Source organism: Rhinichthys klamathensis, unplaced genomic scaffold, assembly GCF_029890125.1.
Source record: "Rhinichthys klamathensis goyatoka isolate OS25496 unplaced genomic scaffold, OSU_Roscu_1.1 h1tg000482l_1, whole genome shotgun sequence".
NCBI classification, from domain to species: domain Eukaryota; kingdom Metazoa; phylum Chordata; class Actinopteri; order Cypriniformes; family Leuciscidae; genus Rhinichthys; species Rhinichthys klamathensis.
In genome coordinates, this window is record NW_026606969.1 from 704,956 (window position 1) to 728,297 (window position 23,342).

The 23,342-nt window shown below is 34.6% G+C and overlaps 1 protein-coding gene across 1 annotated transcript in view; it reads left to right on the forward strand.

The window, feature by feature from the left end:
- The window catches only part of LOC130072193 (kinase non-catalytic C-lobe domain-containing protein 1), a 97,800-nt gene that overhangs the window by 20,179 nt on the left and 54,279 nt on the right, over window positions 1–23,342 (forward strand). Inside the window, exons 8-16 of the mRNA XM_056237206.1 lie at window positions 1,045–1,156; window positions 2,373–2,444; window positions 2,777–2,838; window positions 2,916–3,074; window positions 3,893–3,970; window positions 6,650–6,740; window positions 7,686–7,848; window positions 14,525–15,147; window positions 16,105–16,228. Of these exons, the coding sequence (XP_056093181.1) occupies window positions 1,045–1,156; window positions 2,373–2,444; window positions 2,777–2,838; window positions 2,916–3,074; window positions 3,893–3,970; window positions 6,650–6,740; window positions 7,686–7,848; window positions 14,525–15,147; window positions 16,105–16,228 (1,484 nt within the window). The remainder of the gene's footprint in view (window positions 1–1,044; window positions 1,157–2,372; window positions 2,445–2,776; window positions 2,839–2,915; window positions 3,075–3,892; window positions 3,971–6,649; window positions 6,741–7,685; window positions 7,849–14,524; window positions 15,148–16,104; window positions 16,229–23,342) is intronic.

Sequence of the window (23,342 nt, forward strand, 5' to 3'; positions counted from 1 at the left end):
CGTTCGCTTTGTAAACACTGGGTCTGTTCTTACACCTACGTCACGCTTGACCTTTCAACCTGATTACGTAATGTGTGTCGCATCACAGCCAGTGGAAGACCAGCATTAGTGGTTAAAAAGTATATAAATGTTTATTTTTGTTATAAATGTCGGCTGGTTTGTCTAGATCAGACTCTTATTCCTCGGCTGGATCGTGTCGAGACTTTGAAGCTGCACTGAAACTCACATCTGGACCTTCGACCTGTTGGACCATTGAAGTCACTATATGGAGAAAATCCTGGAATGCTTTCCTCAAAAAACATAATTTCTTTTTGACTGAAGAAAGAAAGACATGAACATCTCGGATGACGTGCGGGAGAGTAAATCATCAGGACATTTTAATTCTGAAGTGAACTACTCCTTTAAGGCAAGACACTACAGTTTCTTTCCTGCACTGCTCAATATTGAGATTTGAGTCTATTCTGTTCTATAACATATCTTCTTTCAGACTAGTGGAAAGAAAACATCCAAAATAAACATGTAAGTGTTTTAACCAGGGCCTAAACCTAACTTTGGCCGCACCTGCCAATGGCTGGTGACTTACAAACATTTACTAGCCATAAGCATGTTTTAGCAAAAACAGGCAGAAAGTTTTAGATACCAGTGAAAATTCACAATCCTCTATTCCAATTTCGATGCTACAGCTAATTATTATTGAAGACGCAGTAGTATCAGTAGTTTTCAGGTGTTTTTTGACATATTTTTTTGTGAATTTGCACTTTCTGCGCTCGCTTCTGATGTTTGAGCACACAAACCCTTCCACACAGCGTTCAAGTAACGAATTGATTTCTTTTTTGCATCTTCTTGTGCTTGAATATTTCCATTGGCAAGGCTTAAACTCTCAAAGCAGGGCTGGTCATTTCTTCACGTTCATGTTCTCACAACACTGCCTTGTTAGAGTTCATAAAAGTCAGCTGGGGAATAATGGTGATACAGTTTTAGCACTTAGAAAGTGTAATAAGATGTAAAATGAATGAGTGATGTTGTTGTATGTTTGTTTCCCAGTGGATGTCCCTGCGGGATCTTCTCTCTCGCTCCGCGCCGCTCTCAGTGAACGAGCTCTGGGCTTTATGCCACACGTGTCTCTCCACACTGCAGACGTACATCGACCTCCCGGGTCAGTCGGCAACATCAAAGACGCTTTACTTCGTCTTTGCTAATGTATCATGTCGATAATTAACCTATATTTTAATGCAACATTATGCAGTGCTTTGCTAATGCACATATGCATGTTTAATAAACATTTTCTAATACTAATATGATTATTATGCATTAAGTGTAGGGACCTGATGGAATATTCACACTGAAGGAATAAAGTGAACATCAAAAAAGTTAGAACTTGAAAATAAACAAAAAATATAGAGAAGTGGTGACCAGTTACAGCATACAAAAATATACACTTTTCTATAAGCTTGTTTCTGCCATGGAGTAAAAAACATTAAATACAAAAGATAGTTGCGAGTTTATATCTCACAATGTAGATTTTTTTTTTTCTGAATTGCAAGATTACATCTCACAATTCTGAGAAAGTCAATTATAAACTTGAATTTATGAGAAATAAAGTCAGAATTTTGAGATAAAAAGAATTCGCAATTAGCTTTTTTATTTTTAATTACGTGATGGAAACCAGCTTCCGTACTTTGTCTTGTCATTTCAACACTATGAAAATAATATACAATGCGATTAATTAATATATAAATAAAATAGATTTGACATTCCCATAAATTTTAAACTAAAATCTTGAATGTTAAAGCAAGATTTTTTATTATTTACTATCATTATTATTAAAAAAATGTCAAACAATTAAAATAAAACACTTACAAATAATAAATAATAAAAATTGAACAAATAATTTTATTTTTTATTTATTTGTTTATTTGCATGTCATGTCACCATTAACTGACATCAGACAATAATAAAAATTATAATAAATATATATTTATAAATGGTCAAATGACATGCAGCTAAACAAAAATTGTAATAATTTTTTTATTAAAACACACACACACACACACACACACACTTTTACCTGCATTAACTGTTTGAACATTTTTCGTTGTTAAATTATTGAAATATTCAAATAAAATCTGAATTTCAAGTAAATATTTTACAATATTTTGGCTGACTTGATATTCCTAAGATTTTAACCTAAAATCTTGAATGTTGAAGCAAGGAATGTAATTTTCCAGCTACCCACATTCAGACACACTGATAGTCTCAGCAACCATCACACTTTAATAAGAACCAAAAGCAAGATTTACTCCGCAATCGTTTGCTCCTGATTTGTATGATCACGTGTTTGAGAAGAATCCCTGTTCTCTGTGTTCCATCAGACTATCTGTGTCTGGACTCAGTGTTTGTGGGCTGTGAAGGAGAGATGCTGTTTCTGAGACCCAAAGACTCAGGTACGAGCTCTAACAACTAATGCAATCGTTATAACTGATATCAGTTCATCAACTCCTAGACTCCGGAACGCACTTCCTTCTCATATTAAAGATGCACAAAATCGAAACATTTTTTGAATCCAACATAAAAACTCACTTTTTTAGGTTGGCTTTTTCCTAATGGTTTAATTATTTTGTATTCCAGTGTGTTCTTTTGTTTTTTGTACGCTTTTCTGTGTATTTTTTTACTCTTATTATTATTTATTTTTATGTAAAGTGCCTTGAGAAGCTGCTTTAAAGGCGCTATATAAAATAAAGTTTATTATTATTATTATTAACTCTGTCCTTCTCAGTCTCCTGTGATGCGTTTTTCCTGGCTCCTGAATTTCAAGAACATGGAATTGTGACGGAAAAGGTTTGTCATTATGGCAACCACTTTCTAGTAGTTACACACAGTGTTGTGTGTTTAAACGGGTGTGTGTTTTTCTCTAGGCGTGTGTGTACGGGGTGGCAGCCGTCCTCTGGGCTTCAGCCAAGTTTGATTTGTCTCCCGATCAAAAGTTGGCCATGCCGAGGAAACTCAAGAGACTCCTGCTGGAGATGGCCAAGAGAACGCCGATCGAAAGACCGTCCATTGAAACGGCCAAAAAGGTGCTTGAGAACGATCATACATTATTTATTCATTTAAAACGTATTTTATAGAGTCATATTTTACTCAAACACCCAAAATATAGGAGAATTATATTTATTATAAAGAAAAATAAAATGAAAAGAAAAGTCTATTGTGCAGGAATTTTATATAGTGTATACAAATAATAGAAATAATAATAATAATAAAAAAAAAGTTTTTAAGTGTCTTATGCTCAATGTACAGTAATATTGTGAAATATTATTACAATTAAAATCATTAAAAAATCTTTACAATATTTACAATACACTTTACTTTAAGGTTTCATTTGTTAACATAATTAATACAAATTGTATTAATTAACAGTGGCAAAGATTATTAAACGCTGCAAAAAAAATAATATTGCACACTGTTAATTAATAAAAATATAGTTGTTCATTGTTTTTAACTAATTAACTAATGTTAAAAAAATCCAACATTAAATCTAATTAAAACATTTTATAAGTAAATGTTGAAATTAACATATGTAACATATTGTAACATTATTGTTCATTGTTAGTTCGCGTTAAAAAACTAAGAGCTTTGGGTACTAGAAAAGTGCATTATGAATAACAAATTATTATTATGATTATTATATGTTAACTAAAGTGAGTAATATTAACAAAGTGCAATTATGGATGATTATTATGTAATTATTAATTCAGTGTTAAAAACGAAAGGCTTGATTTTCTTTATGCAACGAATGCATTTCTGGTTTGTTTTCTTCCTCCAAACTCTCGTTCTGCGGTCTCTCAGGCTGTTTGCGTATGGTAATGTGGGTTATTCTGCTGTCATCTTTCAGTGTTGCCGTGACTACCTCTGCCGGCAGGGAAGTGATGCAGAGAGTGTGTGGACGCAGCTCATCAGTCGAGTTCATCAGGTGAAGCGGCAGGATCTGATCAGTCCTGTGATCTCGTCTTTATAGTTCTATAGAGTCTCTGTTCTCTGTGCCTTTTACTGGGGAAACTTGTTTCCACCATGGAATGGAATTGCAACGTTTTATCTCCAAATTTAGCAGCACGATAGCTCACTGTCTGCACATACTCCCGGCAGAAATAAAGTCAGAATTGCAAGAAAAAAGTCATAATTGCGAGAAAAAAGTCTTAATTGCGAGAAATAAAGTCAGAATTGCGAGAAATAAAGACAGAATTGCGAATTGCAAGATATAAAGTCAGAATTATGAGAAATAAATTGAGAACTGTGAAATAAAGTCAGAATTGCGAGAAATAAAGGCAGAATTACGAGAAATAAGTCAGAATTGTGAGAAAAAAGTCTTAATTGCGAGAAATAAAGTCAGAATTGCGAATTGCAAGATATAAAGTCAGAATTATGATAAATAAATTGAGAACTTCGTGAAATAAAGTCAGAATTATGATAAATAAATTGAGAACTGTGAAATAAAGTCAGAATTGCGAGAAATAAGTCATAATTGCGAGAAATAAAGTCATAATTGCGAGAAATAAAGTCAGAATTGCGAGAAATAAAGTGAGAATTGTGAGAAATAAAGGCAGAATTACGAGAAATAAAGTCAGAATTGCGAGAAAAAAGTCTTAATTGCGAGAAATAAAGTCAGAATTGCGAATTGCAAGATATAAAGTCAGAATTATGATAAATAAATTGAGAACTGTGAAATAAAGTCAGAATTGCGAGAAAAAAGTCATAATTGCGAGAAATAAAGTCATAATTGCGGGAAATAAAGTCAGAATTGCGGGAAAAAAGTCTTAATTGCGAGAAATAAAGTCAGAATTGCGAGAAATAAAGACAGAATTGCGAATTGCAAGATATAAAGTCAGAATTATGAGAAATAAATTGAGAACTGTGAAATAAAGTCAGAATTGCGAGAAATAAAGGCAGAATTACGAGAAATAAAGTCAGAATTGTGAGAAAAAAGTCTTAATTGCGAGAAATAAAGTCAGAATTGCGAATTGCAAGATATAAAGTCAGAATTATGATAAATAAATTGAGAACTTCGTGAAATAAAGTCAGAATTATGATAAATAAATTGAGAACTGTGAAATAAAGTGAGAATTGCGAGAAATAAAGGCAGAATTACGAGAAATAAAGTCAGAATTGTGAGAAAAAAGTCTTAATTGCGAGAAATAAAGTCAGAATTGCGAATTGCAAGATATAAAGTCAGAATTATGATAAATAAATTGAGAACTGTGAAATAAAGTCAGAATTGCGAGAAAAAAAGTCATAATTGCGAGAAATAAAGTCATAATTGCGGGAAATAAAGTCAGAATTGCGAGAAATAAAGTGAGAATTGTGAGAAATAAAGGCAGAATTACGAGAAATAAAGTGAGAATTGCGAGAAATAAAGTCAGAATTGCGAATTGCAAGATATAAAGTCAGAATTATGAGAAATAAATTGAGAACTTCGTGAAATAAAGTCAGAATTATGATAAATAAATTGAGAACTGTGAAATAAAGTCAGAATTGCAAGTAAAAAGTCAGAATTGCGAGAAATAAAGTCAGAATTGCGAGAAATAAAGTCAGAATTGCGAGAAATAAAGTGAGAATTGTGAGAAAAAAAGTGAGAATTGCGAGAAATAAAGTGAGAATTGCGAGAAATAAAGTCAGAATTGCAAGAAAAAAGTGAGAATTGCGAGAAATAAAGTGAGAATTGCAAGAAAAAAGTCAGAATTGCGAGAAATAAAGTCAGAATTACAAGAAAAAAGTCAGAATTGCGAGAAATAAAGTGAGAATTGTGCGGAGCCCCTGAGGGGACCTTTGCAAAAAAATAAAAATAAAGACTATCGCGAGCGCACGAGAAAACTATCACAAGCACACGAGAAATTGTAATGCGTGCGACGCGATAGTCTTTATTTTTATTTTTTTGCAAAGGTCCCATCAGGGGTTCCGTAGAATTGTGAGAAATAAAGTCAGAATTGCAAGAAATAAAGTCAGAATTATGAGAAATAAAGTCAGAATTGTGAGAAAAAAATTGCAATTACCTTTTTTATTTGCAAGCTTATATTCCCCAATAATGACTTTTTCTCGCAATTGCTAGGTTTTATAACAATTCTTAAAAAAAGTCAGAATTGTGAGTAATAACCTCAGAATTTGCGTGAAAGTCAGAATTGTGAAATAAAATGTTGCAGCCTTTTTAGTTTTTTATTGTGTGTGGGAAACGAGTTTGCTTATTTGATCAACTGTGTGTCACAGAAACATCGTCCTTCTACCGCATTAAACATGTCAGTCCAGAGATATCAGCGACACACACTCATCTCTGTCACGTTTGCACATCTAATACACATTTTTTTTGTGTAACTCCAGCTTCCAGATAGTCGTGAATTGATTTTTCATGAGATTTCTCAAAGGAATGCAATTGCTCAGAGGTTGATCTTTCAAATCTCAGGAGACTCGGTTTAAGTATCAACGTTCCCACAGATGTTTATTCAAAAATTATTTATACAGACTAAAAATAGAAACAAATAAAGAGCTACTCTTATAAACATACCAGCTGTCAGTGCAAACGCTCGTCTGTAACTCTTTCCTGTGTTAATACATGAACTTCGCTCAGCAAGTTTCTCATAACAAGAAGCGTTTGTCATTGAAGGCATTGGATGGGAATAGAGTTACGGAGGAACCGTGTTCTCCTGAGAGTGCTGAAAACACACCTGACCCACACGTGGGACAAGTTCACACAGGTGCGAGTCATTCTGTCAATGTGCATTTTTAACATTTCAGATTAAACTCTCACAAAACCTGTCAAGAACATTTTCAGCTCATATTTCACCCTAAAATCAGAAGAGAGAAATTCTACTGCTCATAAAGAAAGCCTATTATCTGTATGACAATTAAGCACATTTACCCACACATTCTTTGTAATGTAATGTGAAACGAATCTCATATTAATATAATGTAAAAAAAATAAAAAAATAATTATGTATATGCACTGTTATTCAAAAGTTTTGGGTGGATTATGCTAACAAGGCTGTGTTTATTGATCAAAACTACAGTAAAAATTGTGAAATGTTATTATAATGTAAATCAGCTGTTTTCTATGTGAATATACAGTAAAGTGTCATTTATTCCTGTGATCAAAGCTGAATTTTCAGCATCATTACTCCAGTCTTCAGTGTCACATGATCCTTCAGAAATCACTCTAATATGAGGATTTGATGCTCAAGAAACATTTATGATTATTATCAGTGTTGAAAACAGTTGTGCTGTTTCATATGTTTGTGAAAACCCTATTATTATTAATTATTTGTTTTAAACAGAAATATTTTGTATGTATATACAGTATATATATATATATATATATATATATATAAAATGAGAATAAAAAAAAACATAAAAAAACTCAAAAGTAAAATGGATGCATTACAGAAATGAGAATATGAGGGGAATGTGCTTTTGCTATTAAAATACAGTTATCTTGCAAAAATAATTGCATTAATGGTCCTAAAATAGGATTCCTCTTCATCATGTAAAATTTCATATATCTGTTTTGGGGGGTGAAATGTGATCCACACGTTTTCATGAGATCCACCCTGTTTTGTAATAAACGTTCAAACATGTGTGTCGGCTGAAAATGAACATGCTTTACATTTGTGTGTTATTAATCTGCAGGTGTGTTTTTGTCTCAGGTTTTGTCCCGTTGGCCCTCGAGGGCCGGTTGGCCCCTGTAACGGGTCCTGTTCCTCATAATTACCCAGTGTCCTCCACCAGCATCCGTTTGCCCGAGGCCTTCACCTCTCCTGATACACACTTCAGCCCGATAGTCCTGACCCCAAACACACAGTCTGAGCTGTAGGTCTACTCACACACTTTTATATAGGCTATATATCCGTGATAGATGGACTATCCGCTTTCACTTCTATAACTTTTTTACACTTCGATTTTTTCAAGTGCTTTCACTTCTGCAATAATCTACCAAGTGTCTTCTTTATAAAGAGACCAACCTTAGGTCAAAGCATTCATGAATTACAACATTTAAGTTCAGATCGGGGGTGAAAGTGAACCGTTTCAAGAAGAATTCACTGATATATTTACCCCACATTTTTTTGCAAGGAATCAAGTCAGAATTGCAAGAAATAAAGTCAGAATTGTGAGAAATCAAGTTAGAATTGCGAGAAATCAAGTCAGAATTGCGAGAAATGAAGTCAGAATTGCGAGAAATGAAGTCAGAATTGCGAGAAATGAAGTCAGAATTGCAAGAAATAAAGTCAGAATTGTGAGAAATCAAGTCAGAATTGCGAGAAATCAAGTCAGAATTGCGAGAAATCAAGTCAGAATTGCAAGAATTAAAGTCAGAATTGCGAGAAATGAAGTCAGAATTGCAAGAAATCAAGTCAGAATTGCGAGAAATAGTCAGAATTGTGAGAAATGAAGTCAAAATTGCAAGAAATAGTCAGAATTGCGAGAAATAAAGTCAGAATTGCGAGAAATAAAGTCAGAATTGCGAGAAATGAAGTCAGAATTGCGAGAAATAAAGTCAGAATTGCGAGAAATAAAGTCAGAATTGCGAGAAATAGTCAGAATTATGAGAAATAGTCAGAATTATGAGAAATAGTCAGAATTATGAGAAATAAAGTCAGAATTGTGAGAATTAAAGTCAGAATTGCGAGAATTAAAGTCAAAATTGTGAGAAATAAAGTCAGAATTGTGAGAAATAGTCAGAATTGTGAGAATTAAAGTCAGAATTGCGAGAATTAAAGTCAGAATTGCGAAAAAAATGTCAGAATTGCGAGAAATAAAGTCAGAATTGTGAGAAATAAAGTCAGAATTGTGAGAATTAAAGTCAGAATTGCGAGAATTAAAGTCAGAATTGTGAGAAATAGTCAGAATTGTGATAAATAGTCAGAATTATGAGAAATAGTCAGAATTGTGAGAAATGAAGTCAGAATTGCGAGAAATGAAGTCAGAATTGCGAGAAATGAAGTCAGAATTGCGAGAAATAAAGTCAGAATTGCGAGAATTAAAGTCAGAATTGCGAGAAATAAAGTCAGAATTGCGAGAATTGAAGTCAGAATTGCGAGAAATAAAATCAGAATTGTGAGAAATCAAGTCAGAATTGCGAGAAATCAAGTCAGAATTGCGAGAAATCAAGTCAGAATTGCGAGAAATAATCAGAATTGCGAGAAATAAAGTCATACTTGCGAGAATTAAAGTCATAATTGCGAGAAATAAAGTCAGAATTGTGAGAAATCAAGTCAGAATTGCGAGAAATCAAGTCAGAATTGCGAGAAATCAAGTCAGAATTGCGAGAAATCAAGTCAGAATTGCAAGAATTAAAGTCAGAATTGCGAGAAATGAAGTCAGAATTGCAAGAAATCAAGTCAGAATTGCGAGAAATAGTCAGAATTGTGAGAAATGAAGTCAAAATTGCAAGAAATAGTCAGAATTGCGAGAAATAAAGTCAGAATTGCGAGAAATAAAGTCAGAATTGCGAGAAATGAAGTCAGAATTGCGAGAAATGAAGTCAGAATTGCGAGAAATAAAGTCAGAATTGCGAGAAATAGTCAGAATTATGAGAAATAGTCAGAATTATGAGAAATAGTCAGAATTATGAGAAATAAAGTCAGAATTGTGAGAATTAAAGTCAGAATTGCGAGAATTAAAGTCAAAATTGTGAGAAATAAAGTCAGAATTGTGAGAAATAGTCAGAATTGTGAGAATTAAAGTCAGAATTGCGAGAATTAAAGTCAGAATTGCGAAAAAAATGTCAGAATTGCGAGAAATAAAGTCAGAATTGTGAGAAATAAAGGCAGAATTGTGAGAATTAAAGTCAGAATTGCGAGAATTAAAGTCAGAATTGTGAGAAATAGTCAGAATTGTGATAAATAGTCAGAATTATGAGAAATAGTCAGAATTGTGAGAAATGAAGTCAGAATTGCGAGAAATGAAGTCAGAATTGCGAGAAATGAAGTCAGAATTGCGAGAAATAAAGTCAGAATTGCGAGAATTAAAGTCAGAATTGCGAGAAATAAAGTCAGAATTGCGAGAATTGAAGTCAGAATTGCGAGAAATAAAATCAGAATTGTGAGAAATCAAGTCAGAATTGCGAGAAATCAAGTCAGAATTGCGAGAAATCAAGTCAGAATTGCGAGAAATAATCAGAATTGCGAGAAATAAAGTCATACTTGCGAGAATTAAAGTCATAATTGCGAGAAATAAAGTCAGAATTGCGAGAAATAAAGTCAGAATTGTGAGAATTAAAGTCAGAATTGTGAGAATTAAAGTCAGAATTGCGAGAATTAAAGTCAGAATTGCGAGAATTAAAGTCAGAATTGCGAGAATCAAAGTCAGAATTGCGAGAATTAAAGTCAGAATTGCGAGAATTAAAGTCAGAATTGCGAGAATTAAAGTCAGAATTGCGAGAATTAAAGTCAGAATTGCGAGAATTAAAGTCAGAATTGCGAGAATTAAAGTCAGAATTGCGAGAATCAAAGTCAGAATTGCGAGAATTAAAGTCAGAATTGCGAGAATCAAAGTAAGAATTGCGAGAATTAAAGTCAGAATTGCGAGAATCAAAGTCGGAATTGCAAGATATAAAGTCGGAATTGCGAGAAATAAAGTGAGAATTGTGAGAAATCAAGTCAGAATTGCGAGAAATAAAGTGAGAATTGTGAGAAATAAAGTGAGAATTGTGAGAAATAAAGTCAGAATTGCGAGAAATAAAGTGAGAATTGTGAGAAATAAAGTCAGAATTGCGAGAAATAAAGTCAGAATTGCGAGAAATAAAGTCAGAATTGCGAGAAATAAAGTCAATTGCGAGAAATAAAGTGAGAATTGCGAGAATTAAAGTCAGAATAGTGAGAATAAAGTCAGAATTGCAGAAATAAAGTCAGAATTGCGAGAAATAAAGTCAAAATTGCGAGAAATAAAGTCAGAATTGTGAGAATTAAAGTCAGAATTGCTAAAAATAAAGTCAAAATTGCGAGAATTAAAGTCAGAATTGTGAGAATAAAGTCAGAATTGCAGAAATAAAGTCAGAATTGCGAGAAATTGCGAGAAATAAAGTCAGAATTGTGAGAAATAAAGTCAGAATTGTGAGAAATAAAGTCAGAATTGCGAGAAATAAAGTCAGAATTGTGAGAAATAAAGTCAGAATTGCGAGAAATAAAGGCAGAATTATGAGAAATAGTCAGAATTGCGAGAAATAGTCAGAATTGTGAGAAATGAAGTCAGAATTGCGAAAAATAAAGTCAGAATTGCGAGAAATAAAGTCAGAATTGTGAGAAATGAAGTCAGAATTGTGAGAAATAGTCAGAATTGTGAGAAATGAAGTCAGAATTGCGAAAAATAAAGTCAGAATTGCGAGAAATAAAGTCAGAATTGCGAGAATTAAAGTCAGAATTGCGAGAAATAGTCAGAATTGCAAGAATTAAAGTCAGAATTGCGAGAAATGAAGTCAGAATTGCAAGAAATCAAGTCAGAATTGCGAGAAATAGTCAGAATTGTGAGAAATGAAGTCAAAATTGCAAGAAATAGTCAGAATTGCGAGAAATAAAGTCAGAATTGCGAGAAATAAAGTCAGAATTGCGAGAATTAAAGTCAGAATTGCGAGAATTAAAGTCAGAATTGTGAGAAATAGTCAGAATTGTGATAAATAGTCAGAATTATGAGAAATAGTCAGAATTGTGAGAAATGAAGTCAGAATTGCGAGAAATGAAGTCAGAATTGCGAGAAATGAAGTCAGAATTGCGAGAAATGAAGTCAGAATTGCGAGAAATGAAGTCAGAATTGCGAGAAATGAAGTCAGAATTGTGAGAAATAAAGTCAGAATTGCGAGAAATAAAGTCAGAATTGCGAGAATTGAAGTCAGAATTGCGAGAAATCAAGTCAGAATTGCGAGAAATCAAGTCAGAATTGCGAGAAATAATCAGAATTGCGAGAAATAAAATCAGAATTGTGAGAAATCAAGTCAGAATTGCGAGAAATCAAGTCAGAATTGCGAGAAATCAAGTCAGAATTGCGAGAAATAATCAGAATTGCGAGAAATAAAGTCATAATTGCGAGAATTAAAGTCATAATTGCGAGAAATAAAGTCAGAATTGTGAGAAATAAAGTCAGAATTGTGAGAATTAAAGTCAGAATTGCGAGAATTAAAGTCAGAATTGCGAGAATTAAAGTCAGAATTGCGAGAATCAAAGTCAGAATTGCGAGAATTAAAGTCAGAATTGCGAGAATTAAAGTCAGAATTGCGAGAAAGTCAGAATTGCGAGAATTAAAGTCAGAATTGCGAGAATTAAAGTCAGAATTGCGAGAATTAAAGTCAGAATTGCGAGAATCAAAGTCAGAATTGCGAGAATTAAAGTCAGAATTGCGAGAATCAAAGTCAGAATTGCGAGAATTAAAGTCGGAATTGCGAGAATCAAAGTCGGAATTGCGAGAAATAAAGTGAGAATTGTGAGAAATCAAGTCAGAATTGCGAGAAATAAAGTGAGAATTGTGAGAAATAAAGTGAGAATTGTGAGAAATAAAGTCAGAATTGCGAGAAATAAAGTGAGAATTGCGAGAAATAAAGTGAGAATTGTGAGAAATAAAGTCAGAATTGCGAGAAATAAAGTCAGAATTGCGAGAAATAAAGTCAGAATTGCGAGAAATAAAGTCAATTGCGAGAAATAAAGTGAGAATTGCGAGAATTAAAGTCAGAATAGTGAGAATAAAGTCAGAATTGCAGAAATAAAGTCAGAATTGCGAGAATTAAAGTCAGAATAGTGAGAATAAAGTCAGAATTGCGAGAATTAAAGTCAGAATTGCGAGAATTAAAGTCAGAATTGCGAGAAAGTCAGAATTGCGAGAATTAAAGTCAGAATTGCGAGAATTAAAGTCAGAATTGCGAGAATTAAAGTCAGAATTGCGAGAATTAAAGTCAGAATTGCGAGAATCAAAGTCAGAATTGCGAGAATTAAAGTCAGAATTGCGAGAATCAAAGTCAGAATTGCGAGAATTAAAGTCAGAATTGCGAGAATCAAAGTCGGAATTGCGAGAAATAAAGTGAGAATTGTGAGAAATCAAGTCAGAATTGCGAGAAATAAAGTGAGAATTGTGAGAAATAAAGTGAGAATTGTGAGAAATAAAGTCAGAATTGCGAGAAATAAAGTGAGAATTGCGAGAAATAAAGTGAGAATTGTGAGAAATAAAGTCAGAATTGCGAGAAATAAAGTCAGAATTGCGAGAAATAAAGTCAGAATTGCGAGAAATAAAGTCAATTGCGAGAAATAAAGTGAGAATTGCGAGAATTAAAGTCAGAATAGTGAGAATAAAGTCAGAATTGCAGAAATAAAGTCAGAATTGCGAGAAATAGTCAAAATTGCGAGAAATAAAGTCAGAATTGTGAGAATTAAAGTCAGAATTGCGAGAATTAAAGTCAGAATTGCGAGAATCAAAGTCAGAATTGCGAGAATTAAAGTCAGAATTGCGAGAATCAAAGTCAGAATTGCGAGAATTAAAGTCAGAATTGCGAGAATCAAAGTCGGAATTGCGAGAAATAAAGTGAGAATTGTGAGAAATCAAGTCAGAATTGCGAGAAATAAAGTGAGAATTGTGAGAAATAAAGTGAGAATTGTGAGAAATAAAGTCAGAATTGCGAGAAATAAAGTGAGAATTGCGAGAAATAAAGTGAGAATTGTGAGAAATAAAGTCAGAATTGCGAGAAATAAAGTCAGAATTGCGAGAAATAAAGTCAGAATTGCGAGAAATAAAGTCAATTGCGAGAAATAAAGTGAGAATTGCGAGAATTAAAGTCAGAATAGTGAGAATAAAGTCAGAATTGCAGAAATAAAGTCAGAATTGCGAGAAATAAAGTCAAAATTGCGAGAAATAAAGTCAGAATTGTGAGAATTAAAGTCAGAATTGCTAAAAATAAAGTCAAAATTGCGAGAATTAAAGTCAGAATTGTGAGAATAAAGTCAGAATTGCAGAAATAAAGTCAGAATTGCGAGAAATTGCGAGAAATAAAGTCAGAATTGTGAGAAATAAAGTCAGAATTGTGAGAAATAAAGTCAGAATTGCGAGAAATAAAGTCAGAATTGTGAGAAATAAAGTCAGAATTGCGAGAAATAAAGGCAGAATTATGAGAAATAGTCAGAATTGCGAGAAATAGTCAGAATTGTGAGAAATGAAGTCAGAATTGCGAAAAATAAAGTCAGAATTGCGAGAAATAAAGTCAGAATTGTGAGAAATGAAGTCAGAATTGTGAGAAATAGTCAGAATTGTGAGAAATGAAGTCAGAATTGCGAAAAATAAAGTCAGAATTGCGAGAAATAAAGTCAGAATTGCGAGAATTAAAGTCATAATTGCGAGAAATAGTCAGAATTGCGAGAAATAGTCAGAATTGTGAGAAATAAAGTCAGAATTGCGAGAAATAAAGTCAGAATTGCGAGAAATAAAGTCAGAATTGCGAGAAATAAAGTCAGAATTTTGAATTATTAACTCGTAATTGCGGATCTAGGATCTAATGCTCTTGTTTGTTTTTAAGGATTGTCTCTTTCGATGACATCACAGATGAAGCTCTCCCGCTAGAGCCAGAAGAACCGTCCGAGAGCGACGCCGAGGATGATGGGATTGGGGGAGTTTTCTCGACGGCGGATCATGTAGCCGGTTATTCATCATCATCCAGCTGTAAGACTCTCGTGAATTCACCGCCGCCAGCGATTACCCAAACAACCAATAAAGAAACGGACAAACAGCCGAACTACCCCACCCTACCATGTGACAATGGGATTTATAAAAACTTCCTGTTACAGCAAGACCCACACACAGGAAATCTGACCCTACTTCCTGTTCAGATCGCCGTGCTTCAGCCAATCACAGGCGTGCATCACTTCAGCGCAGAACCACTAAACATCAAACTACCAAAACCTTCTGTAAAACCAGACGCCACTCTCAGGAATGAACGAGTCAGTGTTTGCCATAGAGATAATAACTCAGCGTCTCCTGAGAGAGCTGTGAATATCTCTGCTCCTCACTGTGTGAATCACTCACTGCCTCTCTCCAGCTCGTGTTGGAGATGCGCGTCTGTGAAGCGTGTGTGTGACCTGATCAGAGAAGAGTTCACGTTTGACGGATGCTTGGAGGACGGACTCGGAGATCTGCCAATGGGTAAACCATTTTATATGTAAATCATTTTCATTTATTTTAATAACAATTTAACTTTTTGACTTATTTTACCGTATTATTACTTCTTTAAACATTTTTAAAAATAATTATTTGGTTTTATTTTATTTTATTCTTTTATTCGATGATTCTATTCTTTACATTTTTTTAACATTTTGTTTTGTTTTATTATTTATATTTTATTATTATGTTTGTTTTACCATTTATTAAAAACAATTTTGTATTATTTTAATTGTTTTATTTTTTACATTTTACTTTATTTTGTTTTATTTGTTTTATTATTATTATTACTATTATTATTATGTTTTACCATTTATTATTATCATTTTATCATTAGTTAATTTTTTATTTTTAAATTTTATTTTTGTTTAGCTTTTTGTATTTTTTATATTTTAGTATTATTGTATATTAATTAAATTTACTTTATCATTTTTAAAAAAAAATTAAAATGTTATTCAGTTTATTATTATATTATATAGTTTACATTTTATTTTATTCTTTTTATGTTTGTTTTTTATACAATTTATTATAATTTTTTGTATTGTTTTTTGTATTTTTTTGGCATATTTTTACATTTTACTATTTTTGTATTATTTTATAAAAATTTTAATTTAAATTTTATTTTGTTTTATTATTTTTACATTTTATTCATATAATTATTATTATTTTCAGTATAACTTGCATGTGTTAAAAATCACCCCCACCTCAACCTTTAATTCTGTGATTTATGTCATAAATTCACAGATTTTTATATTAAGTCCGTCCAGGGGAGCTCACTCTAAAAGATATAATCTAAGAAATTTACGCAATGTTCCTCTGATCTAAGTTTATGTAATAGGCCACATATTTTCGCACAGATTTAGCATTTCTTTGATGGTCTTGATCAGCTGTTTGTCACTGGACGAGGCTTCAAGGACTCCCTCGTGTCTTGTCTCTTTCTAGGAGAATACATCTTTTCCTTGAAAACTCTCCGGTTTGACACTTTTTGCCGAGCAGTAAGGGAGAAGTTTAGCGCCGTGTTCTGGGAGCAGAAGTTGCTGTGTGACCTTCACCATCTGATCAACCTGTGAGTATCAACATAAATTAATTTTATTTAATTTGTTGTTTTTGTAAGATTTTAGTTAATTTGTTGGTTAGTTAGTTAAATGGTTGTGTTGGTTGGTTAGTTGGTTGGTTGGTTAGTTGGTTGGTTGGTTGGTTGGTTGGTTGGTTAGTTGGTTGGTTGGTTGGTTGGTTGGTTAGTTGGTTGGTTAGTTAAATGGTTGTGTTGGTTGGTTAGTTGGTTGGTTGGTTAGTTGGTTGGTTGGATTAGTTAGTTGGTTGTGTTGTTTGGTTAGTTAGTTGGTTAGTTGGTTGGTTGGTTGGTGTGTTGGTTGGTTGGTTGGTTGGTTGTCTTGGTTGGTTGGTTGATTGGTTGGTTAGTTGGTTGGTTAGTTGGTTGGTTGGTTGGTTGGTTGGTTAGTTTGTTGTGTTGGTTGGTTGGTTAGGTTGTTGGTTGGTTAGTTAGTTGGTTGGTTGTGTTAGTTAGTTAGTTAGTTAGTTAGTTAGTTAGTTAGTTAGTTAGTTAGTTAGTTGGTTAATTATATCTGTAAGATAATATATCTTGTAATATTATTAATAATTAATACTATTTCATTGAAAGATTTTAGTTGTTTGGTTGGTTAGTTGTTTATATCTGTAAGATAATATATCTTGTAATATTATTATTAATAATTAATACTATTTCATTGAAAGATTTTAGTTGGTTGGTTGGTTAGTGGGTTATATCTGCTGCCAGGATTCTGAGCAGAACCAGAAAATATGAACATATCACACCAGTCCTCAGGTCTCTACACTGGCTCCCAGACAGTTACATTTAGGATTGATTTTAAAGTATTATTACTGGTATATAAATAATTTAATGGGCTAGGACCTAGTTAGTTAGGTAGTTAGCATACATGTATTATTGCTTTCTGTCTCTGCAACCATTATTTTCTTAATCTGTATTTTTGTAGTGTTTTCCAGTAAAAATATCGAAACACCCTTAAAACGAGATAAAGGAATCGTTTTTGTCTGGAGTACAGATGCTGCGCAGTGAGGTTAAGATAAGATAAGATAAGAAAAACTTTATTCTCTGTCACAAGTGACAGAAATTTGTCTTTGACAAGACCGGCTCAGATAACATACAAAAACATGGATACACTCAAGACAATTTAGCCACATTTGCTGTACAGACATGTGCAAAATACAAAAATGTGATGTGTTCTGTCTATGGTTGTTCAGTATAGTAATGGCCGTGGGAATAAAAGATTTTTTGTATATCTTTTTCCTTGCAAGTGTGACTGTAGCGTCGACGTGATGACATTCACTGAAAGGATTGATTAAGGGGGTGGGGGGGATCGAGGCTGAAATGGACCAACAGCCTGTGGCTTTGAATTTGAATTTCAGTCACATGAGAGCTTCTCATTCTCAATAATCATATATAACCACGTCACTCCACTTATCATCAGCAATCAAGCCAGAATAATTTCAGGAGAAGCAGTTTTCCAGAAAGGTCCCTATGGAAACAGATGCTCCTGAAGTGAGTCCTCGTCGCCGTCGGGGTCAGAGAGATCACATGGGGAGACAGAGAGAGAGAGAGGCAGAGAGAGAGAGATAGAGAGAGATATAGAGAGATAGTGATGTGATGTTCTGAGACACAATAGTCTCTTTCTCAGTCGCCGGATCACATGCTCTGAGGGATCAGGCTGAAGTGGCTGTGGATGTTACACACTCTCGCTGTGTGTGTGTGGTTAAACAGCAGTGCTGGTGTGTGAGAGGAGTGTGTGGACGTCACACAGGTGCTGCAGGTTTAGTCGCGTCACAAGCCTCGGATCTAAAGAAGTTTTCTTATATCTCTGATAAAGCATAACGATCTACGGTAGGTGGTTTGCAGGAGGGATGGTTTAGCTGACACTTGAGTATTTATTTATTTATTTATTCATGATAAATGCTTTAGTTGACTTTTTATTTATTTATGATTACATTTATAGTTGACTAAATTTATTTATTTGTGATAAATGGTTTAGTTGACTATTTATTTATTCATGAAAAATGGTTTACTTTACTATTATTTATTAGTTTATGAAAATGGTTTAGTTGACTATTATTTATTTATTTGTAATAAATGTTTAGTTTGCTTTATTTTGTTTATTTATTTATGATAAATGGTTTAGTTGACATTTATTTATTCATTCATTCATTTATTTAGTTATTTATGATATATAATTTAGTTTAGACATTTATGTTTATTTATTTATGATAAATGGTTTAGTTAATATTTATTCATTTATGACAAGTCGTTTAGTTGACATTATGTATGTATTTATTTATTTTATTATTTATTTTATCTTGCAAAAAAATATATTTCTAAATCTGTATTTTTCTCATGTTTTTTTCCTAAACATCCTTAAAACCAGTGAAATCTACTGAAGAAGCAAAACTGTACACGATAATATATCTTGTATTAAGTGGGGTTTTTCTTGATTGGATTGAAGACTGAGTGGTGGATTTTCACCTATTTTTTTTTTCCATTTCATCTTGTTTCTGCATGGTTTGGTAAGTGTTTATTTTTCATTATTGTTGCTGTTAAGGCGAGTTTAAGTGCGGAGGGATGCGTCTCCGTGTCCGGCTGATGGGTTCAGGTGTGTGTGTGTGTGTGTGTGTGCGCGCCTCCTCATCATGGGGTAATGGTGGAGGATGTGTTTGTTGCGACAGGGGATGCGGTAGGCCACGAAAGTATGTCTTCTGCCTCTCGTATGAATAAGGCTGTTGTAGGTTTTTTTTTTTTGAAAGCGCAGAATCTTGTCAATCAGATAATTGAAAATTACCTTATTATTAACGACGATTTTAGTGCAAGTCATTCCACTCTATGCGGCTTCTTCTAAAATCACGATTTCCGCCTTTCATAACTAATGAAGCGTTGGAGCGTGCGCTAGTTTGCTGTGGAAAAATTGTTAGTCGTTAGTTAACACGATCCCTCTAGTCTAGTGCAACCACCCGGCTCTAAAACATGTGATGTCGTTCAGGAGACATGTCAACATGGTTTTGGATTCTCCGGTGCGAACGCTGGATATATCTTTTCGTGTTTACCATGAAGGGAAAACATGGTTTACGCAACAACAGGTAACGTTAATATGAAGTGTTTGAATGCGGTGATGTTGGGCATAAACGACATGCGTGCCCACATAAAGAACGCGAAGTTGAAAGTAATGTTTCGGGATCAGAGATTGATGTTAACGTTACTTCTCAAATAGTGCCAACTGACTCCTCCTGAGGTAAGAGTTTCAGAAATGAGTGTAATTGCGTAATTCTAGTGATTTCAGACTATAGGCCTACTTAGTTTATCACCACAGATCTCTAAACGTAATATTTATATATATAATATTCATATGCTAGCTAGCGAGCTAACTGGGATAGCTAGGATTCATTTCCAATCGATCTCACGCATTAAAACTGACTAAAGCAAAGGGAACATCCTTTTTATAAAAAAAAAAAAAAATCAGTTTTAGATTAGGATATATTGCACGTTTCAGTACACAATATATTATAAGTATATACATTAAAAAACGACGATTTACCTTTCATAATCAGGCTTCAGACGATTCTTTGGGTTGACTGTCAATGGACCGTTAAAATTTGAACCGTCGCTGCGGAAACCGTATAACCCAACAGCCGGGTAATTACTAGAAATTACCCAACAATTGTTTAAAAGGACCCAGCATTTTTTAAATAACCCAACATATTGACCCAATATGTGTAACCCAACGGTTGGGTTGAACAAATTTCCCAAAGTTTTTTACTGTATATGTAGCCGGTTCGGGCTCGCGTGTCTCTGCTATTACGACTCGGCTACCCCTCTGCGTTGTGTTGTGTTGTGTGATGAATAAAGACTGGAGTCGAATCGCTGGTTCAGAGGTTCTTTATCTGCATGAGTTGAAAAATGCAGTAATTATTTGTTGCATTCAATGTAGTGTGTTTTTAATCAGCCCTCTCCTCGCTCCGCTCAGACCTCCCGCGGACTGAAGCGAGCTCACATTGTACAATCTCATTTACAGTCATAAAGAATAAAAAGAAAATAGTAATAATTAATATCACATCAGATGTATCAACAATATACAATATATATATATCTATATATATATATATATATATATATATATATATATATATATACATCTCTGAACATACATTGACACTCATCAAACTCATAAAATATACATCTTTAAATCACCCATATTCCAGCATTTTATATAACCAATACGGTTGAACACAAAGAAATCACAAAAACAATTTATAACCATACCTGCATGAGTTGAAAAATGCAGTAATTATTTGTTGCATTCAATGTAGTGTGTTTTTAATCAGCCCTCTCCTGTCAAACATTTGAACATAGAAAAGATATCAGCAGACACGCTTCACAGGCCTACTTTCACACTAACATACTAACAGCGTGATACTGCATTCACTCGGTTAAACTTTCACTTATGCAGGAAAAACAGCTTAACAAGGAAAAATCACATACTTGTACATACTCCTTAACATTTTAACGAAATCAAATCACATTTTATTAGGGATTATTTTCACTTATAACACTCTTTTGAACAGGAGTGCACACATTACATACCTCGCTCCGCTCAGACCTCCCGCGGACTGAAGCGAGAGCGCGCGCAACGCGACAATGACGTCACAACTGCGACGAACGCAAACCTCATAGATATATATATATAAATTAATTCTTTTCTTTTCTTACATATATATCTAACAGAAAAATTTGGATTTTGTGTGAATTTAAAATTAAAACAAGTTATAATTAATACCCGTTACATTCACCCCCTTCTGAATTCACCAAAATCCCAAAGACTCAACCAACTTCACTCATACACTTGACTGAGGTCTCCAAAATGTCTCTACCCATTTCAGCCTGAAATTGCTACCTTCTTAAAAGGTTGAGAGAAATTCAAGGGTGATCAGGCCTTAAAAAACTCCCAGAATAAAATGATGCCTTTTACACCACACCAGGTTTCAAACCATAAATCCAAGTCAAATGTATAGCATCTATATCACATCAAATGCATTACTCTACAGTCACAGGGATAAGACTCGAGTGTATCAGAGAATATGAACTTAGACTATAGAATAACTCTTAAAACAAGGTGAGTAGTGACTGGGACTTTCTACCCAATGTGTTTGTAAGTGATTTAATATTTAACTGTCTTTGTGCCATAGATTCAATAAGACGATTGACCTTCTTAACCACTCTTCCAGCACGTGTAACTCGTTCTTGAGTATGCTCTACACCCTGAGTGTCTTGGTCTCTAGTCTCTGAACTAGGCTGTTCTGTATTGGACATCTCTCTTTCCTCCACTATGGGATTGTCTCTTTCCTCCACTATGGGGTTGTCTCTTTCCTCCACCATGGGATTGTCTCTTTCCTCCACTATGGGATTGTCTCTGTCACAATCAAGACTAAAACAGTCTGTCTGATCATTAAAAGGCTCTGTAAAATGCCTGCCATCATCACAAAGCTTCTCAGGACAATCACCATCTTGACTCAGCTGTTCACCCTCAGTATAGAACTGCACAGATCCAGTTTCACTTTGTGAGCTTTGACCCAAGAAATGTTCTGTTCCGTCTAATACCCAGAGGCTTGTCCGTCTCTCTGAACTTTCACTTTCCAAGGAATCTGCAGAATCCTGGAGCTGCGGATGAGCAACTGACTCCCCATCATCATCACAGTCATTGAGATACGGGTTACTGGCTCTTCCAAGTTCCGTCTGAATGGGTAAGAAGCTGATATTCAACAAAAGATTGCGATGTACAACTCTCTTAGCTCCTTTTTCATCCTGTACCATGTAGGTATGTGTCTGGGGATTCCGGTTGATGACAACATACAGGGTTGACTCCCACTTGTCGGCAAGTTTTCTCCTTCCCCTCTCTCCCTTATTAGCAATCAGCACACGATCTCCAACACTTAGGTGAGTGCCTTTTACTCTCTTGTTATATCCCTGAGCTTGTTTTTTCTGTTCTTTGACAGCATGCTGTTGCGCAATAGTTGCTGCTTCATGGAGATGAGAGATTAGTGTCTTGGCGTGACTACTATAATCAACCACCACAGGATCTCGGAGTACCTGTTTGAACATCACGTCTACCGGAAGTCTCGGCACACGGCCAAACATGAGATAAAAAGGTGAGAAACCTGTTGTTTCATGCACAGTGGCATTATAAGCAAATGTTAGAGTCTGAATTTGTTGCGGCCACTGATGTTTAGCATTGAGGGGCAAAGAACGCAACATAGCTCCTAGAGTCCTGTTAAATCGTTCAGTTCCACCATTGCCCATTGGATGATATGCTGTGGTATGCGACTTAGCAACTCCTGACAATTTTAATAGCTCTGCGATCAAACCACTCTCAAAATTAGCGCCCTGATCAGTGTGTATACGCTCAGGAAAGCCATAGACGCAGAAAACGTGATCCCACAGCTTTCTGGCAACTTGCTTAGCCGTCTGATTTGCACATGGAAATGCGTGAGCTAATTTTGTAAAGTGGTCCGTGACCACCAACACATCAACAGAGTTCTGCCTAGAGTCTTCTGCGCTCCAGAAATCCAAACATACCAATTCCATGGGTGCTGAAGTTCTGATACTCTCCAACGGGGCTCTAGCGGATGGCTCAGGCGTTTTAGCGAGGATGCATCTTTGACAACATTTAACATAAGACTTGATGTCCTGCTCCATCTTAGGCCAGTAAAATCGTTGCCTCGCTAAATGAAGCGTTCTTGCCTGCCCTTGATGTCCAGCGAGGTCATGAATGCCACTCAGCGCTTTGGCTCTAAGACTCTGAGGGAGCACAAATTGATGTCTTCTGTGCTTACTCAACGGGTCCTTGCTCACTCGATAAAGTATGCCATCCAGGAAGGTAAGTCTCTCCCATTGTTTACTGAGAGAAAGTGCACTTGGATTGAGGTTTGCTTTCTCACGTCTGGAAGGTCTTCTCCTGCGAGTCACAAAAGGAGCGACCACAGATATGGTAGGATCCTGTTCCTGTCTTTGTTGAAGTTCTAATAGCGAGAGTTCAGGTAATGTGTCCAGACTTGATGGTACAAACTGTTGAACAGACTGGATCAACTGCACTGCCCTAGACTCTGCTGCCCGTTCCCAGTTG